This window comes from Urtica dioica, chromosome 10 (genome assembly GCF_054948205.1).
Source record: "Urtica dioica subsp. dioica isolate 48M chromosome 10, U.dioica_male_clone48M_v1_H2, whole genome shotgun sequence".
NCBI lineage: Eukaryota > Viridiplantae > Streptophyta > Magnoliopsida > Rosales > Urticaceae > Urtica > Urtica dioica.
The window spans coordinates 4830201-4850871 of record NC_142765.1 but is presented as its reverse complement, the minus strand read 5'-3'; the positions used below and the strand labels follow the sequence as shown (position 1 = coordinate 4850871).

The 20671-nt window shown below is 35.9% G+C and overlaps 3 protein-coding genes across 4 annotated transcripts; 2 read left to right on the top strand and 1 right to left on the bottom strand.

Annotated features, from left to right (window-relative positions):
- Positions 1-389: 389 nt before the first annotated feature.
- SWI3A (SWITCH/sucrose nonfermenting 3A) lies at positions 390-3810 on the bottom strand. Of its 2 annotated transcripts, none has more exons than XM_089629426.1 (7): positions 3667-3810; positions 3008-3591; positions 1885-2385; positions 1246-1430; positions 1106-1149; positions 844-1013; positions 390-745 (listed from the first exon to the last, which is right to left on the bottom strand). In XM_089629426.1, the coding sequence occupies exons 1-7, from the start codon at positions 3740-3742 to the stop codon at positions 566-568; spliced, it is 1740 nt and encodes a 579-aa protein (XP_089485552.1). In that variant the 5' UTR covers positions 3743-3810; the 3' UTR covers positions 390-565. The 2 variants fall into 2 exon arrangements, with proteins under 2 accessions (XP_089485552.1, XP_089485553.1); XM_089629427.1 differs by having other exon boundaries at positions 391-745; positions 1885-2382.
- A 6652-nt stretch (positions 3811-10462) lies between these two features.
- Positions 10463-15022, top strand: LOC149383193 (DEK domain-containing chromatin associated protein). The gene is made up of 11 exons (XM_089628574.1): positions 10463-11205; positions 11306-11339; positions 11944-12023; positions 12177-12236; positions 12362-12475; positions 12573-12653; positions 12741-12821; positions 13203-13722; positions 14028-14122; positions 14209-14239; positions 14334-15022. Exons 1-11 carry the CDS (start codon positions 10651-10653, stop codon positions 14588-14590), a joined length of 1908 nt encoding a protein of 635 aa, XP_089484700.1. The 5' UTR covers positions 10463-10650; the 3' UTR covers positions 14591-15022.
- Positions 15023-17989: 2967 nt separating this feature from the next.
- On the top strand, positions 17990-20326 carry LOC149383192 (omega-hydroxypalmitate O-feruloyl transferase-like). Its single transcript, XM_089628907.1, has 2 exons — positions 17990-18489; positions 19246-20326. Exons 1-2 carry the CDS (start codon positions 18061-18063, stop codon positions 20107-20109), a joined length of 1293 nt encoding a protein of 430 aa, XP_089485033.1. The 5' UTR covers positions 17990-18060; the 3' UTR covers positions 20110-20326.
- The last annotated feature ends 345 nt before the right edge of the window (positions 20327-20671 follow it).

Sequence of the window (20671 nt, the reverse complement as noted above, 5' to 3'; positions counted from 1 at the left end):
TTAGATTCAAACTTTATATAATATTTCCAAAATAAAATACTCAGTACATTCAGATACTCAAATCGACTATGACTGCATGTTGTTGAAAAGTAGAAGAAACCAGTCAAGAAGAAGCTCGAGACTGGAGCTGCTAGCTTTCGCCCGCTGTAAATATCACCCGATTTAGAAGTTTTGTTGCAGTTTTCTTATGCTAAGATGCAGTTTTAGTTACAAATTTCATTGGCAAAATTTTGCGAGAGCCTAACGGTTACCTAACCCATAATCCGGAGTAAGTCGAAAAATTTTTGCCGGTTACCGATAACTCAATACTTGCTCAAAACATTCAATATACACTTAGATGATCAACCCATTTTAAGACACATTTAACCATTTAACTGATCGGCTTAACTTAAGCAAACAAACACTAAATTCATTAAATTATTTTTATTTTCCTTCCTTAGCAATTCACAAACTTATACTAGAGTACTTAGAAATTTGTTTTAAGAAACAGCACCTAAGATTAATTGGTCTAGTCAGCTAGAGATCTCTTGCTTACTATTTAAATGATACACTGAATACAAATAACTTATGACTTTACAGAAGGGTGGTTTTTCCATCTGGGTACACCGGCTTTAAAACCTGCCTGTAGCACGTTAATCTGCTCTGTCAATAGAGCTTCTTCGATTTCGTCCATCTCAGAGCGCTTCTTCTTCATCATCGCCTCCAAGTCTTCGAAATGTTTCATTTTACAGTGCAGTTTCTTCACCTTTAAAAAAGATGAAGATATTATTACCATTTAGCTGTAGAGTACTTGCTCTTACAAAGTCACAGATAAATAAATAAATAAGCAAAAAAATATAACACCTCGGTTCCGATCACGGTCGCTACTAGATGTTCGATTTCTCTCTCCTCCTGATCAGCCAATAGCTTTGCACGAGCCGCGGCCGCTCCAAGAGCCGTTGCAACGGCCGTTCTAATCCTCAGAGTCGGTGGCAAATCACTATCCTCTTTCTTCGAAGCTCTTTCCTGATTTTCTATAGACGCAGGAGTTTTTTTAGATTTCAAGAACTATGATATTTTCAACACTTTATATAATAAAGTTGATTTGAATTTAAAAAACAAATACCCGACTGAGTTACTTCCATCTCTGGTTCTCCAACGTCAACGACTCTGAAACTCATCGAACAATGCTAGAAGTTCAGTATAACGATGCGTAGAAAACGACTAGAAAGGGTGAGAGTAGGACAATGGAAATTTATATATGACCTCATCTTTGTCTCGATGTCGGTAGTGGGATTATGTATCTTGTCCTTTACAAGATCATTGTCACCGCTGTCGGCGTCTTCAAAGATGTCCAACGGCCATGAGTTTTCCTCGCACAAGGAAGCAATGGCAGCATCGGCCGCGGCTGCTGCTATATGGGGATCGACCATGGCTGATATATGTGCGACCTAATATTAAACACCATGGAAAGAAAACATCATGAGGCAAACATAATCCTAACCAAGGACTAGAAAAAATGGGAAAAGCCGATGAATTTTCGCCGGAAATTTGTCTTTCGACGACTGAAAGGCATTAGACTCGTTTCGTTTTTCAAAATATCTGAAATTACGGAGACAATGAAAACTCCATAGACTTTCCGGCGAAATCTGGCAATCTTTTTTTAGTAATGAAACTTCCATCGAAAACTGGAGTTTAAAAAAAAAATCTGGCATAAATGAAAACCAGTGTTATAAAATTGTGATTGGTATTCCCATCTGCTGCTGGAATTTCCATGAATAGAATGATCGGCCAGTCATTCGCAACATACATTTTACTCACTGATCCTAACTACATTGAATTTAAATGAGCAATTATGACACAAGTTCGGAAAAATCAAGATTTGGGGTGAAAGAAACTACCTACCTGTTCCATGAGCGAACCACCCGGACTCGAGAACGAGTCAATGCGCTGTCTCTTCGAGGGACGAATTTGTTCCACCGAATCATCGTTCTGCTCGGCCTCGTCCATCTTCTCGTCATTTTGTTCCCCATTTTCAGGGGCCTCTTGATTCTCGGCTATGGGTAGTGGTGGGATATCTGGGATTAAGCTGTTCGAGTTTCCTGGGAGGTCATCTGAGCTACTATTGCCTGTTCCAGCGACGGGGATGGAGCCAAAAACGTCCCCGAGAGGAAGGTCGATGAGTTTCGATATGCATTCGAGTTTGTTCTTCGAGGGAAGATTCTGGGCAATGAGATCCCAATCGTCTCCGTACTTCAAAACGCATTCTAATAAAACTAGGGTCTCGGCTTCGCTCCACTTAGGACTGCCTCGAACGACCTCAACAAGCTTGTAATCATCAATTGACTTGTTCTCTCCATAATTTCCTCTTTCGAAACACTTCACGCAAATCAAGAAATCACCCTGCTAACACGATAACGGACTTAGCCGAGCAGACATAAAAGAATACACAAATTCTTCATTTGATTTAAAAATTGGAGGTGAATTACTTCTTTAAAAGAAAACATCTTGATAGACATTTTGTGTCTCAGAGACTAGTTACAATCCACTTGCACACATATTACCATTACATATTCAAATACAAGCTATTCCGCAACTGAAATAAAACACACTAGCTATTGGATTTTTCAATTTTTGTTTTGTGGTGAATTTCTGGGTCCAACAAACTAGTTATAGCATCTAAAACACATAACATAATTCAATCAAGACCATGATATCAAAGAATCACCACAAAAAAATAACAAAAATTTAGCGATATAAGCCACAAAAACATAAGTGTTTGTGTTTTAGCCAACGTTTTGTAAATTTTTTGTAAATAGCCATATTTACTAGAAATTTACTCTGCATTTTTTGTTATTTTTATAGCGTATGTAGATTTATGTGGTTATTTACAAAAAGTTAACCAAATGTTGGCTATTTCAAAATTCCAACATTTCATGCCATTGCTGGACCCAAAAAATAAATATACTGAATTTTTTTTTTTTTTCCTGAGAAACATATTTTCCAACAATAAATAACATATGATTACCTGAGTGTACTTATAATGCCCGGAATCACAACGATCGCCACAATTCCCACAAACAACAACGTCCGTTTTGTTCCTAATTGAATCCGCGAAAACATCTGAATACGACGCCAGAGGTGGGAATTTAAACACAGCACCACCACCGGCGGTGGCGATCGGATTTTCGCTCTGGCTCTCCGTCGCTGCAATCGGCTTGATCGAATTCGGCCCCGCCGCAACTCGAATTCCGCTCGGAACTCCCTCCTCAACTTTAACACTGGCACAAACCCTAGCGACAGACCTCTCTCCTTCTTCGTCGCACTTTCCTCCATCGCCACGCTCTCCGGCCACCGGAGTCGCAGAGAAGTTAATCAATCCCCAGTTTTCGAGGAACTCGAAGACCTTTCGGAGGAGATTAACATCGCCGACGAGAGATTTCCGAACCTCGGTGAAGCTGAGCCTCCGCGAAGGCTCTTCTCTGTACTTGTTGATGATGAAGTCCCTGTACTCTCTGTATATCTTCGGAGTCCTCGTGATCGAGGTTCCATCGAAGAACTCCCGAAGCGAAACACTCTCGGTTTCGTGGATTTCGTCCCAAACAAACCAGCCTTTATGGAAACGAAACTGTAAATTAGGGTTTCGAATTGATGGAGTTAGAAGATGAGGCAGAGATTATGGCTTACTGGAGCGACTTGGAATGGTGTAGAGGTCGAGCTCTTGTTCTTCAAGTCGGGTCGGGTTGAGTGGGGAGACCTCCATGGATTCGTACCTGGTCCGAACGAGTCGAACTCGAGAAAAGGAAGATGAGAGAAACCGTTTGTTTGGTTTCGAATTTTGATAGAGTGTTCACTAATATTGAGTCACGTGAGACCCACGTGTACGAGAAAGGTTTTTTTTTTTTTTTTTTTTTTTTTTTAAGAATAATCGGCAATCTTGTCCTTTGAAGCTACAGTCCGTTCATCAACATACCCCTCGTAGTATAATTTTTTTTTTTTCCTTTCAATATTATCATTTGTGTTATTCCACTCCTACTGACCCGAGGCGGTCCCAAAAATTGGAGTTTAGGATGGTTGATAACTTCTTTTTTTTTTTTTTTTTTTTTTTTGCAAAATAAACGAAATGTGTAAAATATCTTAATAAAAATATAAATTAAGTTCATCGAGAAAGAAAATAATTCAAAATGTATCTTTCAATATAAAATGATGAATACTAAGAAAAACAATAAATAAATATCAAAATTTTTCTTAAATTTATCAATGACTACTTTTTTGGCAATCGGCGAATATAAAAGAGGTTGCCGATTCTCTTATTACGTGTAGTGTCACCAAATGATTGAAATGTCGGTGATTGATTTTGTGTTTATCCTCCCAAAAAATTTAAATTTCAGTGCTCTATGAAAATTGTGAACAAAAATATTATGAAATTTTTTTTTAAAAATTGTCCATGAAAATTGTAGTTGCCGACAAAAATATGACCGATGAAAATTTTGAAATAAAAAATATTGTAAATAAATTTGAAATTTTTTTTATTTATAAATGGTCTAATTCTTTATTCCAGCTAAAACTATTAAAATTAAACAATCATACATATAGGATAAAGTAGAGTTGTTTTTTGGCTTTCACGGATAATAGAGAGCTTTTGAAAATCTGCCAACAAATATGTTTATATTAAATATATAAGAGGATAAAAAAAATTGAAAAAGATCAAAAGAAAGTTTGTGTAAGTTGTTTTATATATTTTCTTTCTATCCTCTCTCCTCTCTCTTCTCACTTCTCACTTCTCACTTCTCTCAACTCTTTCATTCTCTCAGATTATACTTCACATACACATCCAAAAGCTCACACTGAAAATATTTGCGGCGACTTTTGGAGGGTGTTTTGATGCCAAAAATGGTTGTACTACTAATTTTTCAAAATTGAGGGTGACCCGAGCCATCCCCGTACTTCACGTGGGTCTGCCCTTGCTATTGACGGTTTCTCACTTAATCAAGATATGACCATTCCAAGAGTTGAAACTATAACCAAGATCTTCTAAAGTTCCCAAGGAAATTAGATTCCTTTTGAGATCATGAATATAGCGGACATTGGTTATAACTCTATTAATACCATCAAACATCTTTATTCGAATGTTACCTGACCCTCGAACCTTGCAAGTCTTGTCATTTCCGAGTAGCACTTATCCTCCATCTTCGAACTTGAGATCCTCAAACCATGACTTGTTTGGTGACATGTGGTACGTACAACCACTATCAAGAACCCAGTTCTTTGATGGATCTTTGTCGGAGATGTTCAGGGCTTCAGCGCTTTCGTAGCCTTCTTGAGCTATGGCAGCATTGGCGTGTTTCTTAGGCATCTCGAAAGTCTTGTCTTTGTCAGGGCAGTCTCTCTTCATACGCCCTTCTTTGTGGAAATGGTAACACTTGTACGGGAATTCCTTTTGTTCATCTAACTTTGAGTCCTTGGAATCTTCGCCTTTAAGTTTGAACTTGTTCTTCGAATTCGATTTGGAATTCCATTTGCCTTTGCTGTGAACATTCAGACCTTCAGCGTTGGATCGCTTTTCTGATCTTGATTCCTGATCTTTTGCTTTCATGGCGATCTGCACTTCTTCAAGGGTTAGGGATTCTTTAGCAAACTTTATTGCTTCGACGAGATCTGAGAAGGATTTTGGTAGTGCGTTAAGAAGAAGATGTCGGGTGAATCGGGCGCGCATCGGACACGAACGATCGCTCCGATGCGACTCGTTTGAGATGATTCCACCATATAACCATATTGATGCGGAAAAATAATTAACTACGCTGATCATAAGCTAATTAAATTACGGTTATAATAACAAGATCTAGTTATGTTTAATTAATTTAATTCACGATAGCATATTTATCAAGCAACCGATTAGAGCGAAAAACGAATACTTACAGTTTTTGGCTCACGAACTGAAAGCTTTCACAATCCGTCTTCGTCTTGAGTCGTCTTGATGAAGGACTCGAGGATGACACCTTAGTTTTCTGAAACGTAATCTCCGAGACGAATAAGAAAGATGAGTGGGCACAGCCTTTATCTCACTAGATCACGAAACTAGGTGTTTCGAGATCTCTCTCTTATTTTACTAAGAATGGAAACGAATTTCCGAGGGGAGGGAGAGGCTGAAAATTTCGCACACCCAAGAGGAAGAGCCACGAAATTTTCCACAAATTAATTGCTTATTTTTGCCTTCTCGTGAACCCCTATTTATAGTAGTAAAAAGGAGATATTCATGAAATCTTCCAGAATATTTTATTTCATTTTATTGTGTTCACACTAGTGGATTAAATCTAGGCCATTGGATCTCAACAAGTGAATCCTACTTTTTCTCTCATCCATCAGACCAATATCTATGGGATATTATTCTCTTATTTAAATAGAGAATAATTTATTTAGTGAGATAATAAAGGAGAATATATTATTCTCCTAAATATTCTCCTAAATACTTTCATTTAAATAAGGAGAAAATATATGACAATATCTTATATTTTTCTCTCTCCTTTATTTAAACAAATAAAGAGAAAATATTGGTAAATACCAATATTGAAATTTCGAACTTGATGGCACATGGCCAAGGAGATTTGCGCAAACCCTAGTGCCAAAAATCCTAATTCGACTTTTCCATGTGTGCAAGGCCCAATTGCTTAAAACCCAATTAATTATTTATTTACTTGATCCAGCAATAAACAAATAATTAATAATTGTTTATTTACTTGATCAAACAATAAATAAACAATTCTACCATAAATATTTATTTAATTCTGCGAATACCCGTTTTCCAGAATTAATGCTGTCAATCACAATTACAGCAAGTGAGATTAATAATGATAAACATTATTATACGAAAGTTCTTATCCGCCTTTACCAGAGCCGAATCGGGGACTATGGACCTAGTAATAGAAGCTTAACAAATCCGATGAAAAAGACGAAATAGTCCTTTCTCTTTTTCCATCGATTCGTTTAATCTTGGTCAAATACTCCACCTTGTAAGCCAAGACTGAACTCTCCTTTATACTAGAATTATATTTACTCATCATGACGAGTGTCCACTGATATAGTCAGTCCGTGATCAAGATCCTCCAGGTTCAACCCGTGTCAAGAGAAGTCAATTTTTCTGTTATACTTCTCTTGATACATATCAGCCCTAAGCAATATTGTTGCTTCCCCAGCGAAAGATTCTTTCGAACGTTACTTACTTCGAAAGTGCTAGCAATCTATCGGTTCTGGAATCAACCCTTAGGTGAGTGAACATTAACCTTCTTTCAGGAAGGCTGGATTCCGTATCTGTAAATCACTTCCCACTCGAATCATGCTCTGAGAAAACTTCCAAGACATAAGCTGTGATTAGCATGAATAGCCTTTTAGCGAATGAGTCAAAGAGCTCAGTAACATAACCCAATGTCCATGATCACTTCAGGATTTAGATCAAGTCTCACTGTGACCATCATAGTGGCCTCGGTTAGTGTGTCATAACGGTCCTTAAACGACACATCTACACCAAGACCTGTCCGGGTCGTACACTTACCATAAGTGTAGAATGCTCTCACATAGTGATCAGCCTTCACCCATGTGTTCCACATATATGACTTTAGATATAGTTTTCCAGGCGTATATCAGTCATCGACCTCGTTTTAGCTTACCGCCCGAACTCAGGTGCCCAGCACGTGACTCAGTTAGATACGGAGGCTATGGAAGATAGTTGTTATTGATTCTAATTGTTTAGAACTCAACCCACTAATCATATAATGCTAATAAAGTAATCTTATTATCGAATTTAGTAATCATTTATTCATTATCTTCAAGTGGGCAATATTCCCAACAGAAGCACGGCTTGATCTTTGTCGTCAATCTTCACGTCGATATTCTCGAGATCAAGAATGATCTTGTTGAATTCGTCGAGACCTTCATCTGGACAAGTATGGCTTTCATTCTGACTCGACATAGTGCAAAGTCTACCTTTCCATCGAATCTTTCGATCTCGATCTTTGTGAGCCCCATCGCTGTTCTTGGTGTGTCTGGAGGAGGCTCTGATACCAATTGTTGAGTCGTTTAACCATTCCAAGCCAAAACTACGCAAACAATCAATAAACACAGAAATAACTTGCACCACAAGCAACACACGATTAACACAATCAAGAACAAAAACAAGAGGAAAAAGACGAGGACACCGAGATTTTATCATGGTTCGGTCTTCAAATGAGCTACGTCCAGCCTTGGGGTTTCTTTCACTATCAATGAGATCAAAACGTCACTTGTAGATATTACAGATGACAAGTTTTGAGAATTCTCTCAACTGTTTATCTCTCTAAACAACCCTTTCTCTCTCAACACTTTCTCTCACTACAAATACACTCTCGGAGAAACCAAGCCTAGCTCTATTTAAAGACACCACGCTCGATTGCTTCCTGTGCACGTCATGAAGATCCAACGGCTGAATTCGTTGCTTGATGCGTTGAAAACAGATGTAGACCCTTCTCATGTGTTGTTCCACGTGTCACACTAGGATTAGATCACTTCATAACATTAATAAAACAATTAAAAATTAGATTGTGCTTATCTGAAGCATAAACACAGTATATGGATTTGTATAATTGTAATAAAACAAATAAAAATTAGATGATTAAATAATGTCACTTTGATAATCTCATTTGTTTAAATTCTCACGCGAGCCACATGTGCGTATTTAACTAACGTTTTGACTTTAATATAGACGAAAGAGGTGTAATGACACAAATCATGATACTAAGGTGAATACATTGAGTTTTTATAGTATGAAGACCATATTGTTAAACGGACCATAATTAAAAGAGAAAAAAATGTCAATTATTTTTATTTTTAATATACATAAAAAAAGTTTACAAGTAAATTAAAATGTTTTACCTTAATTATTCACTTCACTTCATTTCTAATTTCTCATTTTTTTATTACGAGAATTTCAATTTCTCCTAAAAAAAGAATCTCATCTTCAAATCTTAGCTGATCGTGAAGTATTTCTACGAATAATCTCAAATATGAGGTATTAAATATAAGAATTATGTATTTTCTTTCTGTCTGTGCGTTTGTGTGTGCTCGTTCAATATATGAAACCAAATCGATTTTTTGTGACGTAATTTATGGATGGTTTAGCTAAATAGTTAATTTAAAATATTTGATTTACAAAATAGTCAAAGTATTAACTTTAAGTGATAAGTTACATATAAATAATCGTAAAAAAAAGTAATATTGATATCAAAATAAATTTGACAATGTACTTTTACCTGTTTTGCTGGAAATTATAAATTCAAACGATTATTTTGTATACTTTTTCTTTTTAATTCATTTATTTCAGGACTATTGATTTGATTACCAATGTTCTTTCTCATCCTCGTAAGTGGGACTCCATAGAGCCAAGGATCCAGGTTATGTTTTAATTTTGTCAAACGAAAGTGCAATTTTTTTGGCCTATAGTTTGCTTTATTGGTTTGTTCCGAACGCTGATTTAAAAAAATACTTTAGAAATAAAAAATAGTTTTTAAACATATAAATATATTTTACTTAAGAATAAACAATTTCTTGATTAGAAAATGGTTGTGGGCTTTAGCTCTTTTGAGAGAGGAAGCCCAATATGGATTTCAACTTTAAGGCCCGTAGTTGATGGGCTTAGGCTACATGACGTGTCTGGTCATAGATGATGAAACCTGAAACCAGATCCACCTAAGAACATTTGCTTATTTACGAAGTTATTTTTCAATTTAGTAATGCTAAAATTTCTCAACTGAGAATGGATTGAAAAATATTACTTGAATTTTCTAAGAGTGATCGTAATTTTACAATATACAAAGTATAAACGACGTTCATTGGCTCCAATCCAAATCCCACAATTAAGTAAAAGAGCAAATGGTCCATTACCAATATAAAATTTAAAAATACAATAGCCCCAAAATAACAATAATAAATTTTATATTAGTGGTCACATCAACCCATATTGTAAGTTACATTACACGACCAGAAAATCCCATCCTAAAAAATTAAGCTAAAAGGCATTATTCGTAAATATTTTGTCCCACGACGAGATCCCCAAATATTAAATTGTAGCAGAAGTATCATAGTAGTGCTAGTAATGGCCAAATTAATCGGAGGTCCTAATTGGAACAGCCACGTGGCAGACGTGATAGTTGGTCCATGTTTATGCAGATCTCTCTCCCTAATCAATGAAACATCATGAATCTAGAAATATAAAATATATATAAATAATAGAGGCGAAAATAAAATAACCACCAAATCCAAAAGCCAAACAAGCGCGCTCAAAGCAACAAAAAATTTTGGTGTGAAAGTTTTGAAACCCAAAAAACACCAAATTTAAGCCAAGCCCGCCATTTAGAAGCCTAAAATTTAAACCCCGAAAAATAATAATAAAAGAATTGTCCTAAAATTCACAGACTAAAACCCCCAAAAAAAGTCTGCACATTTCATTTCCCTCTCTTTTTTTCCCGTTTCGCTCTCTCTCTCTCTCTTTCTCTGCGCTTCAAAATTTTAGGGTTTTTTTTTTTTGATCTATCTCTCTGTTTCTTTCACTGGCTCAGAAGCTCGAATCTAGGGTTCGAAAATTCACTTGTTCTCCGAGGCTTGTTTTCTCTTCTAGTCTCCGTTGAATTGATTTCCTGCGAAATGGCGTCCGACACCGCGACGGAAGATACGAAGAGGACTAAGGAAGAGGAGGAGAAGGAAGAAGGAAGCGCCGGAGAAGAAGCTCCGGCGATGTCGGAGGGAGAGAAGAACGGCGCGGCTGAGGAGAAGACGATTGTTCCGGAGGAAGAAGTAAAAGCCTCGCCGGCGAAAGAAGACGACGACGAAGGAGAGGAAAAACCAGCCGAAAAGAAAGTCGAGGAAGCTGAAGAGGAAAAGTCGATGGAGAAGGAAGATGAAGACGAAGGAATAAAAGGTAACGGAGACGAAGAAGAGAAGGTTCAAGATGAGGAAGACAAGGAAGAAGAGAAGGTAGACGAGAAGAAGAAGAAGAAGAAGAAGAGCGACGGAGAGAAAGGTAGTGCTACGGCGGGGAAGAAGCGAGGCCGAGATTCTACGGCGGCGTCGGAGGAGAAAAAGAAGGAGCCAGTTACTCCGGCGAGTGACAGACCGACGAGAGAGAGGAAGGTGGTGGAGAGGTACTCTGTCCCGTCGGCTTTGAGATCTCCACAGAGCAAAGGATTGTCTATTGAGAAGGTATGTTTTATCTGATTCGAATCCTTTTTTCAATTCCTCAGATGATCAGAGAAGAAACCCTAATTTTGAATTGTTTGTTTGTATTTTGTTTTGATTTCAGGGTCGTGGTACTCAACTTAAAGAGATTCCAAACGGTATGGTTATTCAATAAACTTGATCAAGGATTCTGTTACTTCATATGTCTTTTATCTGTGTGTGAAAATGTGTTGTTTATCTAGATGACCAATTCAAATGTTCTAGCTCTGTTCTAACATTTCTGTATATGTATCGTAGATTTGATTTAGAACTGTATATATATGTTGGCTAGTAAAGAGACTCGAATCCGCTATCTCATTCTTCGTTCTGAGTCAAAATTTCTGTAATTAAAGTATACTTTAGCAACGCTGATCCCCATGCCTTAGCTAAATTCAAAATTTAGTAAATTACTTTAAAATATGCCTTTCTTCAACGTAGTATAGATGATCTTTAATTGGTCTAGTATTTGTCAGCAAGGGAAAGTGATTGTCGTTTCTTCAATTTTCATCTGTAGTTGGTATACTTTGCTCTCTTAGCCTTGTCATCAAGAATTTACTGGTGAATATAAGATTTATAAGTGTGACCTGAAGTCTGATCAATTCTTAATTGCCATCAGGAGAACATAGGATGTGGATTCATATAATCATGTCTATCAAGTGAAATTTAATCATGTTAAGGCTTATTGTTACTAAAGCCTGTTTCTGATACTATTAACGTTTTCAGTTGCTTTCAAGTTGGGAAAGAGAAAGCCTGATGACAACTTGCAATTGCTCCACTTAATACTTTACGCAAAAAAGGCTAAGGTGATTTTTTTTATGTCAAATTTGTTGTTTTGAAGTAAGTCATTGGATATATATTTCCTGGAAATGTTTGCACTGATTACGAGAGATTCTCAAATTCCTACTCCCTGAGTGTTATGTATTGTTGAAATATTTCATGTGGTTTTTCTTGTACAGGCTCATGCTTTGAAGAAGAACATTGGTCAATTTTCAGGTTATGTCTGGGTTGAAAATGAGGTACTCTTTATTTCATATTTCATATTTCATATTATATTGTATGTATAATTGCCTGGATGGCTATGAATTACGTGACCATCACTGCCTTTTTGCTCTCATGTAATATATGCTTCTTGTATTCTCAGGAGGAAAAACAGAGAACAAAAATCAAGGAGAAGCTAGATAAATGTGTCAAAGAAAAACTGTTAGATTTCTGTGATTTTCTAAACATTCCAATTGCTAGAACAACTGCCAAAAAGGTATGTTTATGAACTTCGCTCATGGAAGATTACTTCTATAATCCATCGATAATAATTTTGTAGAGTTTATCCATTTTTTGGTTGGATTCCCTTTTAGGAAGATGTTTCTGCTAAATTACTAGAGTTTTTGGAGTCACCACACGCTACTACTGATGTCTTGCTCTCTGAAAAGGGAAAGGTGATATTTTTTTTTTATTAAATAAAGCTACATGTAATACTTTTTTCGTGCTGTTTACATTAAAAAACTGGTTGGCTTGAGTTTCAGAAGGGACAAAAGCGAAAGAAAAGTTCCAAACCAAGCAAAAGTGCTAGCCCTGGAGAAGTTTCTCCTGAAACACCAGCCAAGGTATGAATTGATAAAGAAGCTCAGTCATATTGAATTTCAGTTGTTCCATTTAATTATCAAATACAATTTTTGATGTGATGGGGGTAATAGAAAGGACCAAGATAATACTCGCTATCATGTTATTTTTAGTTTTGTTTGTTTATTGTTTAGTCTTCAATGCGTAGGTGACATGAACTATGTTGGCTCTAATTTGAAAATTTCAATGAATGGAAGTAGTAACAAAGATGATGGTTGTTGCAAAGACCAAGTTGATGCTTTGATCATTGACCCACAGCATAATCATTGATTAACTGCTTTGAAATTTATATTGCTTTATAATGAGTTTCATCCGATGTCTGATTTTTTTTTTCTTTTTCATGGTATTCTTTACACTTATCTCAGAAGCAAAAACAGTCAGCAAGTAGTGGGAAGAAGTCTAAGAGTTCACCCAAAGTTGAAGAAGATGAAGAAGAAGAGAGTGACAAGGCTGAATCTTCTGATACTAAAGAGGAGTCTCATGAAGAAGATGATGTATCCATGCATGATGTGAGTGACCATTCGGATAAATCCGATGATGAGGATGAAGAAGAAGCTGAAGAGAAAGTGTCAAGCCCCAAAAGTTCATCCAAAAAGACCAAAAAGGAGACCCCAAAAGCAAAGACTGAGGACAGATCAACACCTGCCAAAAAGAGCCCTCCAGTGAAATCTAACAAGAAGTTGGTAGATTCAGCAAAGAAAACCAAATCTGCCTCTAAAAAAGGCGGGGACGCTGATGGAGCTTCAGTCTCCAAGTCCAAGGGCTCTGCACCTAAGAAATCAAAGGTTGAAAAGGAAAAGATTGAGAAGGAACCCAAGGCCAAACCAGTAAGCAAAAGATCATCATCGAGCAAATCTACGGCAAAATCTCCTGCCAAGGATCAAGGTGCGTGGCTTTATTTTTTAAATATTTTTGTTGCATGTGCTCATTCTTGGCTGTCAATCTCCCAGTTGCTCGATGCTTTATACCAGTATGTGCAGCGACTGTTCATTATATAAAATCTGATCAATATTTTGGCTTTATAGGAACATTTCAGAACCTATCATAATTTACCCTCTTAATATTTCATAGTGTTTTCCCTCCCTTAAAATTCTTTTCCTAGTGAGTTATGATTTATTTATTATTATTATTATTTTGTAATTGTAACCTTGTTTCCCTTCTATTGCACTCAAATCTATGTGTGAAACCAGTCAAAGGAAAAAGCAGCAAAAAATCCAAAGAACCAACCCGAAAGGAAATGCATCAAGTCATTGTTGATATTCTTAAAGAAGTCGACTTCAACACTGTAAGCATTTCGATCTTCAGTGGAATTGATTGTGTAACTTTTGTACATTAAGCAAATCCTCACTCCCCATTTTTTCACTGTCTCAGGCAACATTATCCGATATTCTCAGGCAGCTTGGTATATATATCCCTCTCTCTCTCTCTCACTTTTTTAATTTCTCAACTTAGGCTCACTCTCCATCTTAAATACCTTTTTATTTATTTATTTTCAGGTACCCACTTTAGTGTTGATCTAATGCACCGAAAAGCAGAGGTTAAGGAAATCATAACTGATGTGATAAACAGCATGACCGACGAGGAAGAGGATGGCGATGAAGCAGAAGATAAAGCTGAAGCTGGCAAAAAATCAAAGAAAGACGAAGAAGAGGAAGAGGAAGAGGAAGAAGAGGTGGAAGATGAAGAAGACAAGGATGAGAAGGACAATGATGACGGGGACGATGACGATGATGATGACGAGGACGGAGCTTGAGGAACAAAGCTTATCTGGCGGGCCCGGGAAACCGAATGTAAATGATGAAATGCCGTGCATTTGTATCGACGATGATGATCGATCAGGTAGTTCAGAAAAAATTATACAGAGGGTTTCATAGGCAGTTTAAGAAAGAAAAGAGAACATAAAAAAACTTGTGACATCTCCAGATAAAATACACCCCAACTGGATGAGCTCTCTAGGGTGTGTTTGTACCATATAAATTTGACTTCTTCATTCTCTGTAGTGTCAGCTAGATCTTAATTTACTAGTTTTTATTTTTATTTTTATTTTTATTTTTCTTTGCTTATATAATTTTTATTTTAATATTTTTTTGGGAAGTTTTTTTTTTATTTACTAAATGTTTGTTGTAGAGACGTAATTACTCTAGCTTTTAACTTTGGAATGAGACTTGAGTAGCGAGTTTATTTATTCTTCTCTATTTTAATTCTTGTGATCAGATATCCCTTTTATCTTTCAGTGAATGCTATACTAAATAATTTACAAAGCAATTTTGAATATTTTACATATACAATCTGAAAACATTTGTTTATGATATACAGGGACAAAAATACTCATTTCTGTAGTCTCTTTCCACTTTTCTCAGTTTCTTTGTATTTATTCTTTCATTTATATATTATTTATCCACTCACCATTAATGCGACGGCACTCTGGTCAAATCTGACGGCCCTTGTTCATAGCGTGTTAAGAACATCGTTGATCCAAAACTCTAAAATACAATTTTTTGCACTAAAAAAAAATATAGTTTGTCACTCTAAACATTATTTTATCTTTAATTCAATACTCTATTTTTAACATTTTAGTTATTACACTATAGTCCATATATTTAATTTGTATTTTTTGTATCCAATCATATTATATAATTTTTTTTACATATTATATAAATTTAAAATAGTTACGTGACTCTCCAATCAATATAAAAGTAATATTTTTGTATAATATAAACATGGAGAATATAAAAGTAATATTTTTGTATAATATAAACACAAATTACATATAAGATATAACATTTAAATATTTGACAAATAATTATAAAGTAAAGTGCATCATACTAAAATACTAATTAGAACTTTACATATGTGAAAAAAAAATATATATATATAAACTATACATGACAAAAATACAAAAACATAAAAAAATTATTATTTAGTCTTACTCATTAATATAATTTTTTCACACATGATCTAACAATATGTTTGCACTTAACTTTCTAATGTATTATGTCTATCATATTGTTTACACTTAACTTTATAATGTATAATGTTTAGCAAATTATTTTTTTAGGGTTTTAATTTGTATATATATCATGTATTTTAATAACTACTTTTTATCGATGTTCATACCAAATTAGAATAAAATAAAGTGATTCTTTGATTAATTAATATAATTACATAATAAATATTAAAGTATAATAAATTTTGGGGTTGGTTTGTAATTAATTAAACTATATAAATAATATTAAAATTTCACTTCAAAATAGAGTGAAATGAATAGTGAAACTCTTTGAAGTTTCTCTATTAACGCCCTCCATTTATAATGAAGTGAAAAATGAAGTTGAATTAAAATATATTAATATCATTTTGTCACATCTTATTCTATTATGGAGTTGATTGGAGATGTTCTAAATAAAAATTAGTGGAAGAATATAATACAATTATTAGATTGATCAAATAATGAAATCTAGAACTTCTTCTTCTTTTTTTTTTTTTTTTTTTTTTTTTTTTTTTTTTAAATGAAAGAGGCTTCAGTTTTCTGATACCTTTTTTTTCCCATTCACACGTGGTTTTCGAGATTTACTAATGGATAAAGCCAGGAGTAACCGCTTTTAAGGTAGGAATTCTAAAAGTAGTCATTAACTTCTAAAATTGTAAAAATAGCTGTTTTGAGATTGTTTATATATTACATATTTAAAGGAGTTAAATGTAAACAGCTTAGTAAATTTAAATAATTTCAAAATATTTAGTAATAAGTTATCGAAGTGTAAACAATTTCTTTAAATATAAATATTTCAGAAACTGTAAACGTGTGCATAACTGATAAAAATGCAATCAGTTATTTTCTTTTGAATAATTAAAAAGATAGCTTTCAAAATAGTATTAAAAAAGCTTTAATAGAAATCGAATGGCAGAAGAGAAAATACAAAACAGATTGCTATCAATGTAATGAAATGAGTTAAGTATCTATTTTTGGGATTAAAGCTATAAAGTAGTTGGTTACTAAAGATACAAATCATGATTAACAATAATACCAATCGATAACGAAAATGCTTTTAAACAGTGGCACCGCATGTGTTTAAGAGCCATACATTCGCTAATGGCTAAAAGTACTTCAATTGTTAATGTTATTCTAATTTTGTTTTTCTTTTGCTTTTGCTTGTTTGCTACATTAATTTCTTTAAGAATATGAATATGATTGGACCATTTAACCGTAAAAGTACATGAATAAACAAATAAAATAGATATAAGAGTCGGTTTGAAGTTTGAACATTTCCAAGGAGTAACGAAAAGGTAAAAGTGATTTCATCACTACATGCTGAGTTATTTGCCCAAATAAAAGCACCAAAATGTGAGGTACAAAGGCATTAGAAAGTGATGAATTTTCTTGTTAAATATTCAATACAAGTAGACCAAGTAACCTAATACTTTGGACGCCAACCATACCAACCAAGACACAAAAAAACAATTTTTATTTTCTCACTCAATAATATTTAGGCCCCATAAAGTTCAGGTTCGTTGGCCAAGCCACAACCTGCCCAACAAGATTATTTGTTCAAAACCATAATTAAAAACAAAGTGAATTAAAAAAATCAAGTTTCCGTCCTTTATTTTGTATTTGTGAGATACATCAAATCATTCTTAGCCACGTGTCAATTTCAATGTCCTTTCACACGTTGTCTTTTTCTTTTTTGGTCAACTAATACAAGTAGTAACAATGGTACAAAAATATGTAGCACATTTTTTTCCCTCTATATAACACCCAATTCTCCAAAATCACAAAACATGCAACACACTCGCTTGAAGACTTGTTCTCATTGTACCATTTCAAGTATATCCCTCGGAAAAAAGGTATTTATTTAATTTAATTTTGTTCCATTTGCTCACATTCATGCAAAAACAACGATTTCTTTTTTCTCTTCTTCTCCAACTCATGCAATTAGTCTCACTTATAAAATTTTATATGTTCATTCCATAGTTATCGTAGTACCATTTCAAGTATATCCCTCTAAAAAAAAAGTATTGATTTAATTTAGTTTTATAGCCCCTAAATAATACAATTATTCCGCATTAACTCTTCATGCAAAAACAGCAATATTTTTTTTTCTTCTTTATACACTTCTCCAACTCATGCAATTAGTCTCACTATAATCATTTCAGGTTGTTAGAGAGCAAGATCAACATTGATTCTTCAATATTCTATTTTTTTTTCTTCCCATTAAATTAAGTATTAAAATGGCATTCGAGCTAAACGTGACGACGCAAGGAGAGCCGAGCCTAGTCCGGCCCTCGAAGGAGACCAAAAAGGGCCTTTATTACCTCTCGAACCTCGACCAAAACATAGCGGTCATAGTCCGGACGATCTATTGTTTTGGGGCGGGCCCACGAGGGAGCAACGAAGAGGCGGTCCGAGTGATCAAGAAGGCTCTCTCGGACGTGCTCGTCCATTACTACCCTCTCGCGGGGAGGCTCGCCATAAGCCTCCAAGGGAAGCTTATCGTGGACTGCACCGCCGAGGGAGCGGTGTTCGTCGAGGCCGAGGCTGACCGTTCGATCGACGAGATCGGAGATATCACAAAACCCGACCCCGTGACACTTGGCAAGCTTGTCTACGACATCCCCGGCGCCAAGAACATTCTTGAGATTCCTCCTCTTGTTGCTCAGGTAATCAATTTCTTTTAATTTCATTTTCATTTTCATTTTCATTTAGGAGGGATAAGTTTCAAAACGAAAACTATTTCTCAAGTGTCGCCTGGCTTCTCTTTTTCTTGATATGATTGGACTTTTTTTTTTCCCTAGTGGTTTACGAATGTCTAATAGTGGGAGTGACTAAAAATAGAGTTGAAATTAATAGAAAAACTCCGAACAAATATGAAAATAAGAATAGAAAAACATCTTTCTCAGCTGTGATTCTGAAATATGCATCTGAGTTTTTGCTTTTTACAATACTGAATTTGATTTTGAGCTCAAATCTCTCGTAGCATTGCAACTAATCAAATTATATAATACCAAAAGATTCATTATATTTTTTAAAATTAAAATTAGTACATTAGACGTATAATCTAATAAAAATTTCACACAATTTTACAGATTTCTTATAAGAAAAGCAGCTAGTGATCCAATAGGACATCTTTTTTTTTTTTTTTTTTTTTTTCGGCGGCGGACGGAAATCTTTATGATTGATTTAGTGAAACAGTCGTTTTGGATCAATATTTATTTTTTTTAGTCAAAGTTTCACATTTTAAGTGAATAAATTAGTTGAGTGTGTTGATTGAATATTCAGGTTTGATTGGATCTTAAGAACTATGAAATATGAATCATTTCGCAAAACTAAGTTTTAAACGACTAGATTAGTATAAAATCAAGTGCGTAAAGTTTCGTCTCAAAATTAATTGACAATTGATTTTATTTCTAAAAAAGGTAACGAAATTCAAATGCGGAGGGTTCGTCCTCGGAGTAGGGCTGAACCACTGCATGTTCGACGGCATCGCCGCCATGGAATTCGTGAACTCGTGGGGCGAGACCGCCCGCGGGTCCCATGCCTTGACCGTCCCGCCCTTCCTGGACCGCACCATCCTCGCCCCGCGGGACCCGCCCCAAATCGAGCACCCCCACCAAGAGTTCGCCGAGATCGAGGACGTCTCCAACACCGCGGACCTCTACAACGACGAGAAGACCGTCTACCGCTCCTTCTGCTTCGACCCAGAGAAGCTGGGTCGACTCAAAGCCCAGGCCCAGACCCAGACCCTAGAGTCCTGCACCACCTTCGAAGCCCTCTCGGGCTTCGTGTGGCGGGCAAGGACAAAATCCCTCAACATGAGCCCTGAGCAAGAGACCAAGCTCTTGTTCGCTGTGGACGGGCGGGCCAGGTTTGACCCGCCTATCCCCAAAGGTTTCTCGGGAAACGCGATAGTTCTGACGAGCTCGATATGTCGGGCCGGGGAGATCTCCGAGAGGCCGTTGTCTTTCGCCGTGGAGACGGTGAGGCGGTCCGTGAAGATGGTCGACGACGGGTTCATGAGATCGGCTATCGATTATTTCGAGGCCACGCGCGCGAGGCCTTCCTTGGCGGCCACGCTTCTCATCACGACATGGTCGAGGCTCTCGTTTCACACGGCAGATTTCGGGTGGGGCGAGCCAGTCCTCTCCGGTCCGGTGGCTTTGCCGGAGAAGGAGGTCAGCTTGTTTCTCTCTCACGGCAAAGAGAGGAAGAGCATCAACGTGCTCTTGGGCTTGCCTGAGTCGGCCATGAAGACGTTTGAAGAGTTGATCATGAACGTTTGAAAGGAGGTAATTGTTGGAGATGTGTTTTGTCCTTGTTGGGCATATGTGTATTTAATTTATGATTTGTGTTCTTATTTGTGTTTTCTTAATGTCTCATGTTTCTATATATTTTTACATCCATTTGGAGAAAATAAAATGCTACACCCATATATCCCATATATGTTCTTCTATCTCTTTACATTTACTTGCAAGTTTTTATATTACTCAAGGATTTGTGACATCATTGGGACAGAAGTCTAAAGTGTTAACCGCTCTGTTAGCTTAATATATATAGCACCCTAGCTGTCACGAATATATATACAATCAAGCCCCCATTGAAATTTTTTTTTCAAATTAGCCCCCCCTTGATGAGCTTTTCTGGCTCCGTCACTATATATATATATATATATATATATATATATATATATATATATATATATATATATATATATGTGTGTGTGTGTGTCTGTGTACAGTAACAGATCTAGAAAAGCTTATCAGAGGGGGCAAATTTGACAAAACAAAATGGGAGAAGGCAAATTTGACAAAACAAAATCTCAAGTGGGGCTAATTTGTAAATTTT

Excerpts from the sequence above, each read along its gene's own strand:
- SWI3A (XM_089629426.1), bottom strand. The coding sequence starts at position 3,742 with ATGGAGGTCTCCCCACTCAACCCGACCCGACTTGAAGAACAAGAGCTC. Across the intron at positions 3,592-3,666 it reads CACCATTCCAAGTCGCTCCA|GCTGGTTTGTTTGGGACGAA; the intron begins GTAAGCCATAAT and ends GTTTCCATAAAG. Across the intron at positions 1,150-1,245 it reads GACATCGAGACAAAGATGAG|AGTCGTTGACGTTGGAGAAC; the intron begins GTCATATATAAA and ends GATGAGTTTCAG.
- LOC149383193 (XM_089628574.1), top strand. The coding sequence starts at position 10,651 with ATGGCGTCCGACACCGCGACGGAAGATACGAAGAGGACTAAGGAAGAG. Across the intron at positions 11,340-11,943 it reads ACTTAAAGAGATTCCAAACG|TTGCTTTCAAGTTGGGAAAG; the intron begins GTATGGTTATTC and ends TAACGTTTTCAG. Across the intron at positions 12,654-12,740 it reads TGCTCTCTGAAAAGGGAAAG|AAGGGACAAAAGCGAAAGAA; the intron begins GTGATATTTTTT and ends CTTGAGTTTCAG.
- LOC149383192 (XM_089628907.1), top strand. The coding sequence starts at position 18,061 with ATGGCATTCGAGCTAAACGTGACGACGCAAGGAGAGCCGAGCCTAGTC. Across the intron at positions 18,490-19,245 it reads TTCCTCCTCTTGTTGCTCAG|GTAACGAAATTCAAATGCGG; the intron begins GTAATCAATTTC and ends TTTCTAAAAAAG.